This window comes from Nicotiana tabacum, chromosome 22, assembly GCF_000715075.1.
Source record: "Nicotiana tabacum cultivar K326 chromosome 22, ASM71507v2, whole genome shotgun sequence".
Classification (NCBI taxonomy): domain Eukaryota; kingdom Viridiplantae; phylum Streptophyta; class Magnoliopsida; order Solanales; family Solanaceae; genus Nicotiana; species Nicotiana tabacum.
In genome coordinates, this window is record NC_134101.1 from 35,325,019 (window position 1) to 35,339,954 (window position 14,936).

At 36.9% G+C, this 14,936-nt stretch overlaps 1 protein-coding gene across 1 annotated transcript; it reads left to right on the plus strand.

Annotated features, from left to right (window-relative positions):
* The first annotated feature begins 6,693 nt into the window (after positions 1-6,693).
* Positions 6,694-14,936, plus strand: LOC107805161 (casein kinase 1-like protein 2). Its single transcript, XM_075245129.1, has 15 exons — positions 6,694-6,870; positions 7,026-7,107; positions 7,191-7,231; positions 8,402-8,471; positions 8,568-8,716; positions 8,790-8,885; positions 8,976-9,046; positions 11,179-11,240; positions 11,347-11,410; positions 11,502-11,586; positions 11,673-11,799; positions 11,945-12,027; positions 12,103-12,166; positions 12,810-12,946; positions 14,263-14,936. Exons 2-15 carry the CDS (start codon positions 7,032-7,034, stop codon positions 14,536-14,538), a joined length of 1,401 nt encoding a protein of 466 aa, XP_075101230.1. The 5' UTR covers positions 6,694-6,870; positions 7,026-7,031; the 3' UTR covers positions 14,539-14,936.

Below are 14,936 nucleotides of genomic sequence, written 5' to 3' on the forward strand. Positions count from 1 at the left end.
TCACTTAAATAAAAAATCCAAACGTCACGTCCTTTCACTCTTCTTTCTCCCATGTCTTCAGACCGTTACTAAGATAATGAACTTATTTATTTCTTTCCTCCTTCCTACTACTATTTTTTTCTTCTCCTAAAATTCCTCCTCTTCCTTCTTAATTTCTTATCGTTTTTCCTTCTTCTTTCCTACTTTCTCCATTGCAGATGAATTATGAGTTGTTCTCGAAAAGGTTGAAAGTTGTAATGTTAATTGTCACTATTCATCTTTGCCTTTTTATTTCTTCTACTTTTCTTAATTCTTATAATTGTGATTTTGAACTATGTTTGAAGCCTTTTCCTCTTTTAATTGCAGAAAAAATGGAATATTATTTTGCTTAATGTATTATAAGATCCTGATGTTTTCTTTCTCCTTTTTTATTTCATTGATTTTGTCTTCGTGTTTTTTGCCGGTTGATTAATATTGTGTGTAGTTGCTGCATTTGGATTATTTTGTTTCAAGGATACTGTTAAGCCGTTTTCTAAATTGTATTTTCTGGAACAATTGCAATTGCAATTCAGAGGACGTTTAAGTCTATCATGAGGAGTGGTAATTGATGCTTTATTATCTTTTGCCTGTAATATTTTCTTTCTCCTTTTTAATTTCATTGATTTTAGTTTTGTATTTTTTGCAAGTTGATTAATATTGTGTTTAGTTGCTGCATTTAGATTATTTTGTAATTTCTAAGGATATTGTTAAATAATTGTCTAATGCACATTTTCCGGAACAATTGTGATTTAGAGGAGTTTAAGCCTATCATGAGAATTGTAGGGAAGTGACAGCAATACTGCAATAATATTTGTGAGCGGAAATACACTAATTGGTTTGAGTCGTGTTGGGCACTGTCCTAAAAAACTATTTCAGCAGTGTGAAATATCTCATCTGGATTAAATAAGCCTACCTCTATTTATTTAGAAAATACACGAATCAACAAAATATTAATATTACAAACCCAACTATTTAAAGAGGGAAACAAAAGAAAAATAGACTACTAAATTTTGAGAAGGAAAGAAAATAAAAAGGAAGATGAAGAACGAAAAAGGCAAAAATAATTTGTTGATGATTGATGCCTAAAGTTGAATGCCTATTTATAGGCTTTAAGAGAATTTTGAAGCATGACAGGTGTATAACACTTGTCTTGAATTTTTCATGCAATTGCCACACATATTTCTCTATTGCCACTTGGAAGGATATTTGTCCAATTTTAAAAATATCACAACAAATCCCCCACATATTTTCAAAAATTCATACAAAGAGGAGTAAGATTTGCTGGATTTGTATGGTCCAAATGTAATAGATTTGGTGTCTTCTCGACTATGAATTGGTCTTAGACTAATAAAACTTAACTCACAGAATTACTGATAAAATATAATATTTTTATAAACCAATAATTCTTATTGTAAGTCAGAGATTTTATCAATCACATTTCGACCCTCATAATTTTGCTGTTCAACGCGGTTTTGCGCCACTAGGTCATGCGCGTGCCTGATTATTCATGAGAGCTCTAGAGACTAGGCCAAAATCGCATATAAGCGGCCCCACTCCACTCTCATATACTGCTTTTAAATACACCATCCATAAGGACTATGAATTTCATTAAGAGTTAAAATTCATCCTCTCAATTAGTAGTAATTAAACATTTTCTTTTAGTGCTTCAGTGTCAATACTGACTTGTTATTACCCATATGAACCTATTTTATGGGATCTCCAATCACATAGGTTGGGTTACCATCTCTATTGACAACATGTCAGTCACTCAGTACTGTACAAGGCCAATCCAGCCTAGGAAATTCCATCCCCAAATGTAAATAAATAAGACAACTCCATGCCTAGGGATCTCCATCCCAAATATAAATAAATAAAGCAACTCCATGCCCAGGGAACTCCATCCCAAATATAAAGAAACTGCGCACAATGCGGGGGTGCATACTCCGGAGGGGCTCCTTCAGCCCAAGTGCTATAATAAATAAAGAAATAAAAATATGTTACGGCGTGCAGCCCGATCCCATAAATAGCATTTAAAATCTCTAGTCTCTCGGGCTCACAATGACATGAAAATTAACCGGACATGATGATATGATGTATCAATGAATTACAACAGAAACTGAGATATAATATGCAAATGATAGATGTGACTGAGTACAAAATAGTAAATTTAACAAGTAATTCAATAGCAATAAGACCTCTGTGGGTCCCAACAATATCGGCACATAGCCTAAACATGATCTTTAACATGAGTCTCAGCTCAATTTACTCTAACATGTGGAGGATATGTGGATAATGACATGATTATTTGATTATGCAACTCCACGAAATCAATTAAGTCATGATTTCTATGGTGCACGCCAACACGTCCGTCACCTAGCATGTGTGTCACCTCCAAACAATTCATACAACACGTAATTCAGGGATTCATACCCTCAGAACCAAGTTTAGAAGTGTTACTTACCTCAAACCGTAAAATTCTCTATTCCAATATGCCCTTGCCCCGCGAATCGGCCTTTGAACGCCTCGAATCTAGTCACAATTAATTCGATACAATCAACACAAATTATAGGAATCAGTTCCATATGAAAATATTAAATTTCCCAATTAAATCCGAAAATCCACTCAAAATCGACAGTTGGGCCCATGTCTCGGAACCCGACAAAAATTATAAAATATGAATGCTGATTCAACCACGAGTCCAACCATACCAAATTTACCAAATTCCGATATCAACCCGACCCTCAAATCCTCAACTTAACATTAAGGGTTTTCACAATTTTTCAACTTAAAATACAAATTAAATGCTAAAAATTACAATAGATTCGGGTAATTTAATCAAAACTGAGTTAAGAACTCTTACCCCGATGTTTTCCTTGAAAATCTCCTGAAAACCGCCTCTCCTCGAGCTCCAAATCGTCAAAAATGGAAGCCTCATTTTCAGAACTTAAGTTCTGCTGCCCACTCATTTACCCTATGCGATCACGGAAAATGCTTCGCGATCGCGAAGCACAAAATTTTCTAGCACACGTTTACTCTATGCGATTGCGGCCATTCCTCCGCGATCGCGATGAACAAATTTCCAACAGCCTTGTCCAACTCTTTCGGACAGCCTCTAGTTTAATGGTCATATCCTTTTGTATAAAGTTCCAAATGACAAATGATTTAACTTTTTGAAAACTAGACACCAAGAGCTACAACTTTTATTTTTGAATTATCTTCAAATTCCTTAGAGATTGCGAGATATAAACTTCCAAAGTAAGCCATGTGCAATAGGATTTTCCTTCTACGCGATAGTGAAAAGCCTTCCACGATCGCGATGCACAGACCAATTTTTCCTATTTTCTCTTCGTTATCGCGACCAAATCCACGCTATCGCAATGTACACCCCTGTAGCCAAAACCAACAACTAAAAATGGTCTAAAAATGGTCCGAAACCACCCCGAAACTCACCCGAGCCCCTCGGGACCTCGTCCGAACATACCAACAAGTCTTAAAACATATTACAGACCTACTCGAGGCCTCAAATCACATCAAACAACGCTAAAATCATGAATCACACCCCAATTCAAGGCTAATGAAAACTAACGAATTTCAACTTCTACATTCGATGCCGAAACCTATCAAATCTAGTCCAATTGACCTCAAATTTTACACACAAGTCATAAATGATATAGCGGACCTATTACAATTTCAAGAATCAGATTCTGACCCTGATATCAAAAAGTCAACTCCCGGTCAAACTTCTAAAATGTCAAACTTCCAAACTTTCAATTTTCTATTTTCGCCATTTCAAGCCTAATTTAACTACGGATATCCAAATAATTTTTCGGACACACTTTTAAGTCCAAAATAACCATACAGAACTATTGGAATCATCAAAACTCTATTCTGGGGTCGTTTACACATAAGTTAACATCCGATCAACTATTTTAGCTTAAGTTTTAAATCTTGGAACTAAGTGTTACGACCCTGAATTCCCACCTTCGGGACCGTGATGGTACCTAATATTTCACTTGCTAGGCAAGCCAATATTAGAGGATTCTTTAAGCCAACTTTAGTCAATTTCAATAATAGAATCAATCAAGCTAAATAGAAGCTAAAACTGAAATGTGGAATAACATAAAGCCCATAATATCTGATACAATTCGGATCTGGAGTCACAACTCATGAGCTTCTAAGATTTTCTACAAATAGAGTCTGAAAGAAATAGAACTGTTCTGAATGAAAAGAAATAGTAAAATAGGGGAGGTAGAAGGGGACTCCAAGGTCAGTGGACGCCAACAGATCTACCTTGAGTCTCCAATTAGCAAGTCCAAGCTGCTAAGCCTCACGATCAGCTAGGACCGGTATCAAAATCTGCACAAGAAGTGCAGAGTATAGTATGAGTACAACCGACCCCATGGACTCGTAAGTGTCGAGCCTAACCTCGACGTAGTAGTGACGAGGCTATGACAAGACACCCACATAATAAACCTGTGCAGATAACAATATATGTACAAGAAAAAAATAATAACAGCTAAACATGTACTATTGGGAGGGGGACATGCTAAAGGGGCACAAGATATAAGAGATACAACGGAAATGATAACCAAAACAGTCAACATGCTTTTTACCAGTGAAAATAACTAAACACAATGAGGAAAATTGCACGGCATCACCCTTCGTACTTTTACTCTCAGCCTCACAATATAAATCAATAGATACGGTACAATATCACCCTTCGTGCATTAACTCTCATAACATGGCACGACATCACCCTTCGTGCATTAACACTCTCAATATGGTACGGCATCACCCTTCGTGCATTAACGCTCATAATATGGCATGACATCACCCTTCATGCATTAATACTATAACGTGGCACGACATCACCCTTCGTGCATTAACACTCATAATATGGCACGGCATCACCCTTCGTGTATTAACACTCCTCCTTACCACATAACAATGAACAAGTAATAGCAGGGAGATAGAATCAACAAGAACAAGCCTTACTTCAATAATGGTTCCACAATACCAATCTCAACCTTGGAATCAATACTCAATTATCACAAAAGCCCCTAAACACAATAAGAATGATCAATTTAGTAAGTAACTAGTCTAAGCATGGATAACAAGATCAAAGTAAGCAATAAACTACAAGGAACAAGTCCTCACCCGCATGCTTTAACCTGACAACAACGCATAAGTACTCGTCACCTCACATATACGTTGTACCCAACATCTAAACATGTAGCAAATAGACAAACAAGTCCTAATCTCTCAAGTCAAGGTTAACCACGACACTTACCTAGCTCTAAAAGTCCACTCAAAGCTCAATCACAGCTTTGCCTCTCAAACAAGCCTCCGAACCAATAGAATCTAGCAAATTACCAACCAAATGATTCAAATTAAGCCTTAGGAACTACCCACGATTGCAAAGGATTCAATTTAGGTCATTATTGAAAAAGTCAACAAAAGTCAACCCCCTGGCCCGCTTGGTCCAATCCCGAAATTCGAACCAAAACCCGATTACCCATTCACCCCGAGCCTGGTTATGTAATTTGTTTTGGAATCCGACCTCAATTTGAGATCTAAATCCCCATTTTATAAAAATCCAATAACAGATGATCATATACATTACCAGTCAAGTTCAATCTGTTCTTCTGATCATAGTAATATTATTCTCTTTAGTTGGAGCAACCTTATTCTTTGCTTATTGTGGTCATAATAATATTCTTCTTTTTAGTTGGACTAAACATATATAATCAGCTCCTAACATACATCTTATTGTTAGCTAGTAGTAATAGATTAGTCATCCTGAAATATCTTAAAGTAGTAATTTAAAAAGTTGTTGAGCTTACAGCCTACCTCATTGACTAAGCTTGCAGTGCGATTGCGACTCTGGAATTTGGTTCTGTTGGGTAATCTTTAGCTAACAATCTTATTATATTTCATATCAGACCTAGAGATTGAGCCAATGGGCCATTGTTTTAGGTTGAACCAAACTACCCAACCACTTTTTTATACATAACCCTTTCTCCTAATATACCTAAAATAACATCCCTTTTTAATTCACCTTTTGTCTTATAGATTTAGTACATTAGTCGGGCAAGAGGGACTTGGTACGAAATGACTAAAGAAAAAAAAAATGATACTATGTACATACACTAACATTTTTTTGTCTTTGGATATGAACCTTAGGATTTATAATTTCCACCCACATTGTTGATCACTAAGTACCATCCTTCGTTAAATTGGTAATGACATTGGATGAATCTTTTTTAAACAACTGTTTATATTTTGACCCCTTTAAGAAAAATTTTGGGATGACAACCTCGCGTTAGAATTTTAACGCACGCTAGTCAGAATTTTAAAGCACATTGACTAAAATTTTGAAGCACCATGAATTCCGACGATTACTAAAATATTTTCTTTGAAATTTTAACGGTAGCATCAAATAATCTTATATGTGTCATTCTTCCTTCGGTGGAGCACACTAATATATATATATATATATATATATATATATACAGTTTTTCTTAGATTATCTTAAAAATTGAATACGACTATGTATGGGCGGTCTAGAAAATACACTGTATACTATATGCAGTTTTTTCTGACAAACTTGCCAAGGATTGTCATTGAAATATCTATACGTGTAGATATAGCAGACCCGAAGATCTCGTAAGACAAGAGTACGACATCGTATTTTCGGAGTGAGGGGGAACAAGAAGATATTACAGAAAGCAAAAAGACAAATAAAAAACGTATAATAATAGCAGCAAATAAAATGGGGTAAAGAGGATAAAATCACGGCCTATTCAATTCCAATGGGTTGATAAGCATCGTTGAAGCCGTGATGTAATCTTGGTGATGCTACTTATTCCCTTTTCCCTTCTTGAGCCCAAACTCAAGAAGGTCAAAAACAAAAAAATTACAAAAAGCTGGAATCTTGCAGTTTTTTTATTTAATTTATTTATCCTATGTTGAATTAATTTTTGGGGTCAATATTTCCCAATTTGTAGTCTCCAATGGAGCCTCGTGTTGGTAATAAGTTCCGGCTTGGCCGGAAAATCGGTAGCGGTTCTTTTGGAGAGATCTATCTCGGTAATATGAACACCTTTCATTCTTTTTCAGGTTTCATTTTCTTTTTGGGGTTAATTTAATTGGTGATTTTGTATGCTTTTCAGGCGCTAATGTTCAAACTAACGAAGAGGTTGCAATTAAGCTGGTAAGTTCAAAAATTGATCTTTTTTCTTTCCCAATTCATAATCTATTAGTTCAAACTTGTTACAGAAGTATAGTACTGTAGTTTGTAGTCTCTGCTTATGTAATTGATAATGTAAAGAATATGTTTTTGCTACTAAAAGCTTGAGAATTAATTGTTATTCGATGATGGTAGGTTATGGTTAGCCACTAAAACAAACAATTATGTGGATGCACGGTTTGTGTTCAATTGCTAATTTTTTTTTGGGGGTGGGGGTGGGGGTAGGGGTAGGGGTATTAAGCTTAAGCTGTTAAAGAGAATGCATTTAGTTATACTTTAACATCCCTACTTATGTGCGGATGTGATTTTGCCAAGCACACGGAAATCTTTTCTTGATGAAGAGTGATAGTGAGGCTTAGACCCACGACCTTTGCTTGTTCTAATAACGTATTAGTAAATGATTTGAGTAAGCAACCCAAAACCTTAAGATAATGAGTGGAGTGACTCAAGACCATTATAAGCCCCTTGCAAGCCCTTACATAACCGTGTGGGACAATTTATAACTCAACGCCTCCGGCGCGCTTAGCTCCATTTGGGTTTCACTTGTGAACCTTAATGTGTGCTTTTGGGGTGGGAGAATAGGTTTATTAATGGTTGGCTCTAGTACCATGTTTATTGTGTGCCCGGCTCAGTTTCTACGCGCATGGCATGAATCAAGCCCACTTTTGAGTTGCGTGTTAAAGATGTAATTAAGCAAATAAAGTTGTGCCATCTTTAATCGCTTAAGGTTTTAGATTAAATAAATGCTCACACACTCAGCAAGCAGTGTTGATCATTTGATCGTTTGGTTTATTCTCTGGTTAATATCTACACCTTTGTTACTTAGCCTGCAATATGAGCTTGAGCGGTGAATTTGCATGAACTAAGCAAGTTCCGTGGTTTTGAAGAAATGAAAACAGTTTCACTGCTTCACAATGGTCTTTCTGGAGATTTTGATATAAAACTTGATAGATATTGCATATTAGATTTTTTAAACTGAAGTTGTGCCTGTAACTTGTTGATACTCATGACAATATTGTACAGAGCAGTTCTGCTAATGCTCGGTCATTCGCGACTTTCCTTCGATTGCTTCACTGAGGAAATGTTCTTTGATTTGCATGATTAAGTTGCTGATTTCTTATTTCTTGTACTCAGGAAAATGTGAAAACAAAGCATCCTCAACTATTATACGAAGCAAAGTTGTATAAAATACTACAAGGAGGAAGTAATTTCTCATATTCATGTTGCCTGCTTTTCCTTTTCTCAATACTCTGCTTATTTCTCGTCCTTATCAGTTCGATTTCTTTTTTGATATTGGTAGCTGGAATCCCCAATTTAAAATGGTTTGGAGTTGAAGGAGATTATAATGCCCTTGTGATGGATTTGCTGGGGCCTAGTCTTGAAGATCTCTTCAACTTCTGCAGTAGGAAGCTGTCTTTAAAGACCGTTCTCATGCTCGCAGATCAGATGGTAAGAAGTTTTGCCTTTCTTATTTATTCCATTGACGATTTAAAGAACTCTTCTCATCCTTGTCGATTTGCAGATTAATCGGGTTGAATTTGTTCATGCCAAATCTTTTCTTCATCGAGATATAAAACCTGACAACTTTCTTATGGGATTAGGAAGACGTGCAAATCAGGTATTGGGATAAAATTTCTTACTTTGCTGCTTATTTCACCTATTGGAGGCATGGTATCTGTTAATTCCTAATTGCCATGGATTAATATAGGTCTATATGATTGATTTTGGGCTGGCCAAGAAGTATAGAGACTCATCAACTCATCAGCATATTCCGTATAGGTCAGCTCCCTTGGAACATTCTATGCGGCTGACTTTGGTTTGCTTAAGAAGATATAGTCCTTGAAATATGATCTTCATGCCCATGCGATTCCTATATGAGCTTGTGTTCCTAGCTATTAGTGGTCTGTTTGCTCTTTCCATTGAGCGACAGACAATGGTGATTTCTTTTAGTTTGCGTCATCTTTAAACCCCTATGACGTATCTCCTCACCTTCAAATGTATAACCATTGCGAAATAGACAGAGAAGACGAATTGTTTCTGTTTTCCTCTTTTTTCTTTTTTGATAAATTGAAAAAGCTTTTATTCTTATCCCAGTTCAAAGAATCTCCGCATCCAAAATGACTGTCTGAATAAGCATCTTCTACATATGTTGGTATCCACAGGATATGATACTGGGCCATCTTTCTGTAACTTCAGGACACGTGTTTGACTATATATATGTTTTTCAATGTTCAACTGTACTGAAAGCATGTTATCTCTTTCTGTTTGGCATAGCCATAATGTATCAAACTTTTCCAGTCTCAAGTACATAAAGAAAAGAGTCTGGCTATAAAATCTGAGACGGCATATTTTAAATGTAAAATATCTGATTAATAATGGCTTAAGTGTAGTTCTTAAATTTTTAATTTATAATAAATACATCAGATAATGTCCAAAATCAGGCCAAAGCTTGGTCAATTTGACCTTATAAGTTATAAACAAAATCAGGTCATCTATTTCGGGATGGAATATCATTCTAATGCTCAAGCACATCTTTGATTGTATCCTTGTTTGATCTTCTGTAGATGGGCTATCAGAATGCATGAAGTAGCAAATTTAGGTTTACTTACTATAATCTCAGTTGGAGAATAGCTATATGCACCTTTCTATTTTTTTCTTCTATTAGTACTTATATTTTAGCTATATGCACCTTTCTAGTCATTCATTTAACTATCCTTTTAATATGATCAAACTGCTTCTTGGTCTGCCTGCCACTACCTGTTAAGAGGCATGAAGCCACTAGAACTTCTTGAATGGGAATGAAGTAGTTTAAACAAGAACTTTTTAGCACTTAGTATTCCCTCCATCCCATCTTATGTGGAGGTATTACTACTTGGGAGTCCAACTGTTTTTTTTAACTATGATTTTCTCAAGCTTTCTTAATTATTAACTATGTTTGACTTATAATACTTTTCATGCAGTTTTCGAATATATAAATTTTATTTTTAAAAACTTGATGACTATGCCTGAATTCACACCGAAAATGAGGTGCTTTGACCCTCGTACTTCGAACCCCTTCACATAAATAAATTGGGATAGAGGGAGTAACTGATTTTTTAACAAGTTTACTGATAGGGAAAAGATGCCGACTTCCTTTCAAGTTTTTCTTTAGTTAAAGTGCTAATGTCCTTGTCCTCTTTTTTCACTTACTTCGATTAGGTGGTGAAAAAAGATTTATCATTCTAGTTTCTATTGACTGGGAATGGTTGAATATAGTAAATGATATGATGTAATCTTGAACTTTGTAACCTTTTGCGGTACCCTCTTGGTACTGCTTTATCAATTCAACACTTTACCCTATAAAATAATGATATGGAACCAGATTTTCTTGATCTTTCCCAGCTGTTTTTATTTTGGTCATTCATTATTTCATTGAATTGGAGGGGAGCCTTGGAGCAACAGTCAAGTTGTCTCCGTGTGACCTATAGGTCACGGGTTCGAGCCGTGAATCAGCCACCGATACTTGCATCAGGGTAGGCTGCCTACATTATACCCCCTTGGGTTGCGGCCCTTAGCCCGACCTTGCGAACGCGGAATGCTTTGTGCACCGGACTTCTAATAGAAAGAATTGATGGCATCAACAATCTAGTATTGTCGTGCTTACTATAGAGGGTACCATCATACTTACTGTAGAGGATGTCATCTCTTTGTTTATAAAACATGTGCAATTCACAGAAACTCTAACAGTGAATGTTTTGAATTAGGATTGATCATTCTTATTTTGAGCTCGTGAAGAAGTATATATTTATCTATTGAATAATATAATTAATTTCATTGGATGCTTGTATTCTTAATTAGTGAATTAGCTTAAAGAGAGATCTTCCTCCAGGGCGTGGATGCATGATTTTAATTTTTCTTTTAATGTGATACAGAGAAAACAAAAATTTGACAGGAACTGCTAGATACGCAAGCATGAATACTCATCTTGGCATTGGTAAGCTTTTGTTTTCTCTTACCTACTTGTACCCGTTTGTTTATATGGATTGTTTTTACTCTATTAAGCATGCTTGCCTCCTCTGAGTTACCTCTGAACCATATAGAACAAAGTCGAAGGGATGATTTGGAATCGCTGGGTTATGTTTTAATGTACTTCTTAAGAGGAAGGTAAATGTTTCTCCCTCCAGATTTTCTTATGTATTTGGTCTTTTGCTCTTCTTTCATGACAGTCTTACATTATGCTTTCAAAAACATGTAGTCTCCCTTGGCAGGGGCTGAAAGCAGGCACTAAGAAACAGAAGTATGAGAAAATCAGTGAGAAGAAAGTATCAACATCAATAGAGGTAATTTATGCTCCATCAATTTTCATATGGTAGCTATTTATTTTTTTATTCAATAAAATGATAGTAGTGCAAATTTTCCTTTATAGACCTTGTGTAGGGGATATCCTGCAGAGTTTGCATCATATTTTCATTACTGTCGATCACTGAGATTTGATGATAAACCAGATTATGCTTATTTGAAGAGAATTTTCCGTGATCTTTTCATTCGTGAAGGTATGGTCATTTCTGCTCTCCATGCCTTACTTTTTCATCTGTACAGAAGATACTATAACTTGTACCTCAATTTCAATGTTCTCAGAATTTGTTCTTCCATTTTTCTTCCCCCCCTCTTCCTTTTCCTTTTACTCTTCTATTTCAGGGTTTCAATTTGATTATATATTTGACTGGACCATTTTGAAATATCAGCAATCACAGCTTGCCAATCCTCCATCTCGTGCTCTTGTGAGTGGCTTAAATAAATTAATTTATGTTGAATTGGCATCAAAATACGAAAATGAAATGATATTTTTGGGACAGGGTGGTACTGCTGGGCCAAGCTCAGGGATGCCTCATGCTCTTGTTAATGTTGAGAGGCAATCAGGTATGCTCCGGTACAAGGCACCCCTCTCCCCCCAACACCCCCTCCCCTCCCCTACCTAAAAATAAGAAAAAAATTATCCCTCCTCACGAAAAAAAGGGAAGGAAAACTAAGCAATCATTCTGTGCTAACTGCTGTAGTGCTGTGGCATAAAGTGGTCAGGAATACTTTTAACAGGGAGCTGGTAATTGATCTATTTTTTCTCTTTCCTACTTTATGGAAGGAACATGTCATCCTCAGCTCTGTCCAAGCTCTTCTATTAGCATGTAAAAAAAACGGCAGCCCGATGTACAAAGCATTCCGCATTCACGTAGGGTTCGGGGAAGGGCTGCACCCCAAGGGGTGTGATGTAGACAGCCTAACCTAATGCAAGCATTAGTGGCTGCTTTCACGGCTCGAACCCTTGACCTATAGGTCACACGGAGACAACTTTATCGTTGCTCCAAGGCTCCCCTTCTCTAGAAGTATGTGTCTTGTCTCATAAACATAATGCAAAGATAAAATTAGAATCAGTTTGGACTAGTCCATCATATCATTTATTTTGGATGGCATGCCAGCTACCCTGTTTAGGGAAGTATACTACCTCTAAATTTGCTTGTTTCTTATTCCCTGGGAGCTATATATACATGCGACACTTATTATGCAGGTGGAGATGAAGGTCGACCAACTGGTTGGTCTTCATCAAATCTTACACGTAATAAGAGCACGGGGCTGCATTTCAATTCTGGAAGCTTATTGAAGCAAAAAGGCACAGTTGCTAATGATTTATCCATGGGTAAAGAGGTCCGTCCTCTCTCCCTATTTTTGAACCCTTTGTCCTGTTTCGGTTGGGGTTGGAAAAGCATAATACTATTGCAAATAAATTCTGTGGAAATTTTACTTATTATAAGTTGATGTGACTGCATTTGGCTTTATCTGGCTGTATAAAGCTAGTTTCTGTAGCAATCCTAATTTATCGAGTACTTCGGCATGAGGATGGATGCATGCAGTTCCCAAAGTATAAGCAGAAAATCCTGAAGTTTGTGGGGCAATTTTAATTAGTCGAGTACTTCACCAAGTAGAGGATAAATCCTGCAGTTCCTGAAGGATTAAAATTCCTGAATCACTTCCTCAATTATTTCATCCTGAAAAATCATTTGATGTGAGCAACTCTTTTTGATCTCTAGGTTTTTCTTTTAAGTTTGTGGTTGGGAGGGGGTGCAGAGTAGACGTGTAAGAGTAGAAGTGGAATAATTAGAGCATGAAATGTTGTGCCTCTAAAGCTCATTTGGGTTCTTTGGAGGTAAAGGAGCTGGAGAGCTTTTAAAGCAAAGGAACATGACTTTGTATAGCTTAGGGCTTATCTGTATTTTGCTCAACTTTTGGAGCTCCCGCGAAGTTCCTATAGGGATATAGGATTGGGTGTCTTTATAGAGAATCATATTTTTTTGTGTAGGCTTTCTGCTTTGTATACCTTTTATATATTTGGGTTTCCCCAACAACACCAGTAAATTATTACTTCCATTAAGAAAAGGGTGAAGTGGAATAAGATTAAAGTCTCCCTTGGCAATCATGAAGAGACAGAGGCGGATGTAGTGCTTTAGTTACGAAGAAAAAAAGAAAGAAGTGGCACAAGGGCATTGAACAGCCCCCCCCCCCCCACCCGTCCCAGAAAACACAGGAAATGAGGTGATAAAAATTGGCCCTCCTCTTCAGATATTCACCCTTCTCTATGGATATTGTTTTCTGGATCTCCTTCACGGAGTGATTGATGATTGGCTATAGGTTAGACGGCCAAAAGGGTGGTGTGGTTTGTCTGTATGACAAAGAAAAGATGGGTGCACAGTTAGGGGTTGGCATTATGTTACCTTTATTTCTATTTCTTCTACACGTGTGCTTGGTCATCGTGGAACATGAGAGAAATCCTGTATTCATTTGATATTTCTTCAATATAACTGCCAACGGGAGATCAAATAGGTGGCATACATTAAGAATCAGAATTTAGTACAATTACGGATTCACAGCTTACACTTTGGGGAAAACGCTCAAAACCTACGCATGTTTTATGATCTGTAGCTACTGGTATACGTAACAGAATTTGACTGAGTTTTTGTTTGCAGTTATCCAGTTCTAATTTTTTCCGGTCAAGTGGACCATTGAGGCGTCCAGTTGTCTCTAGCATCCGAGACCCAGTGATTGCAGGGGGTGAACCTGACCCCTCCGGCACTCTGACAAAAGATGCAAGCCCGGGACCATTGCGTAAAGTATCCAGTGCTGCACGGAGGAGTTCACCAGTTGTGTCCTCAGATCACAAGCGCAGCTCCTCTATCAAAAATGCCAACATAAAGAATTTAGAGTCCACCGTCAAGGGAATAGAGGGTTTAAGTTTTCGATGATGAGGGACTGCATTAGTAGCTGTGCTTTGTCTCAGTTCTCCGTTCACTGTAAATTTTGGCACACCAACTTGGGGAGTAAGAGTTCTGATATTAGTTGCTGTCAGGAAGTACCATAAAGCTGAATTATACAATTAAAATTTGGGATCCAATCGCAAAAGCACATTAAGGATATGATGGGGTTGCAGATCCAAACTCACAGATTCCAGTTTATGCTCGTCCATACAGTTATAGGCACTTTCCATATTCTTTTCTTTAATCTCTGTCTCTTGCTTGTTATTGTTATGTCGTGGTATTCTTGTTGAGGTCATGTTTGTGAATTGCGAAGATGGTCATGTATAATTGCCGAGAAATCATGTACTAGTTTGTTTTAAACATGAGCAAACTGTTATTTTGTTCAA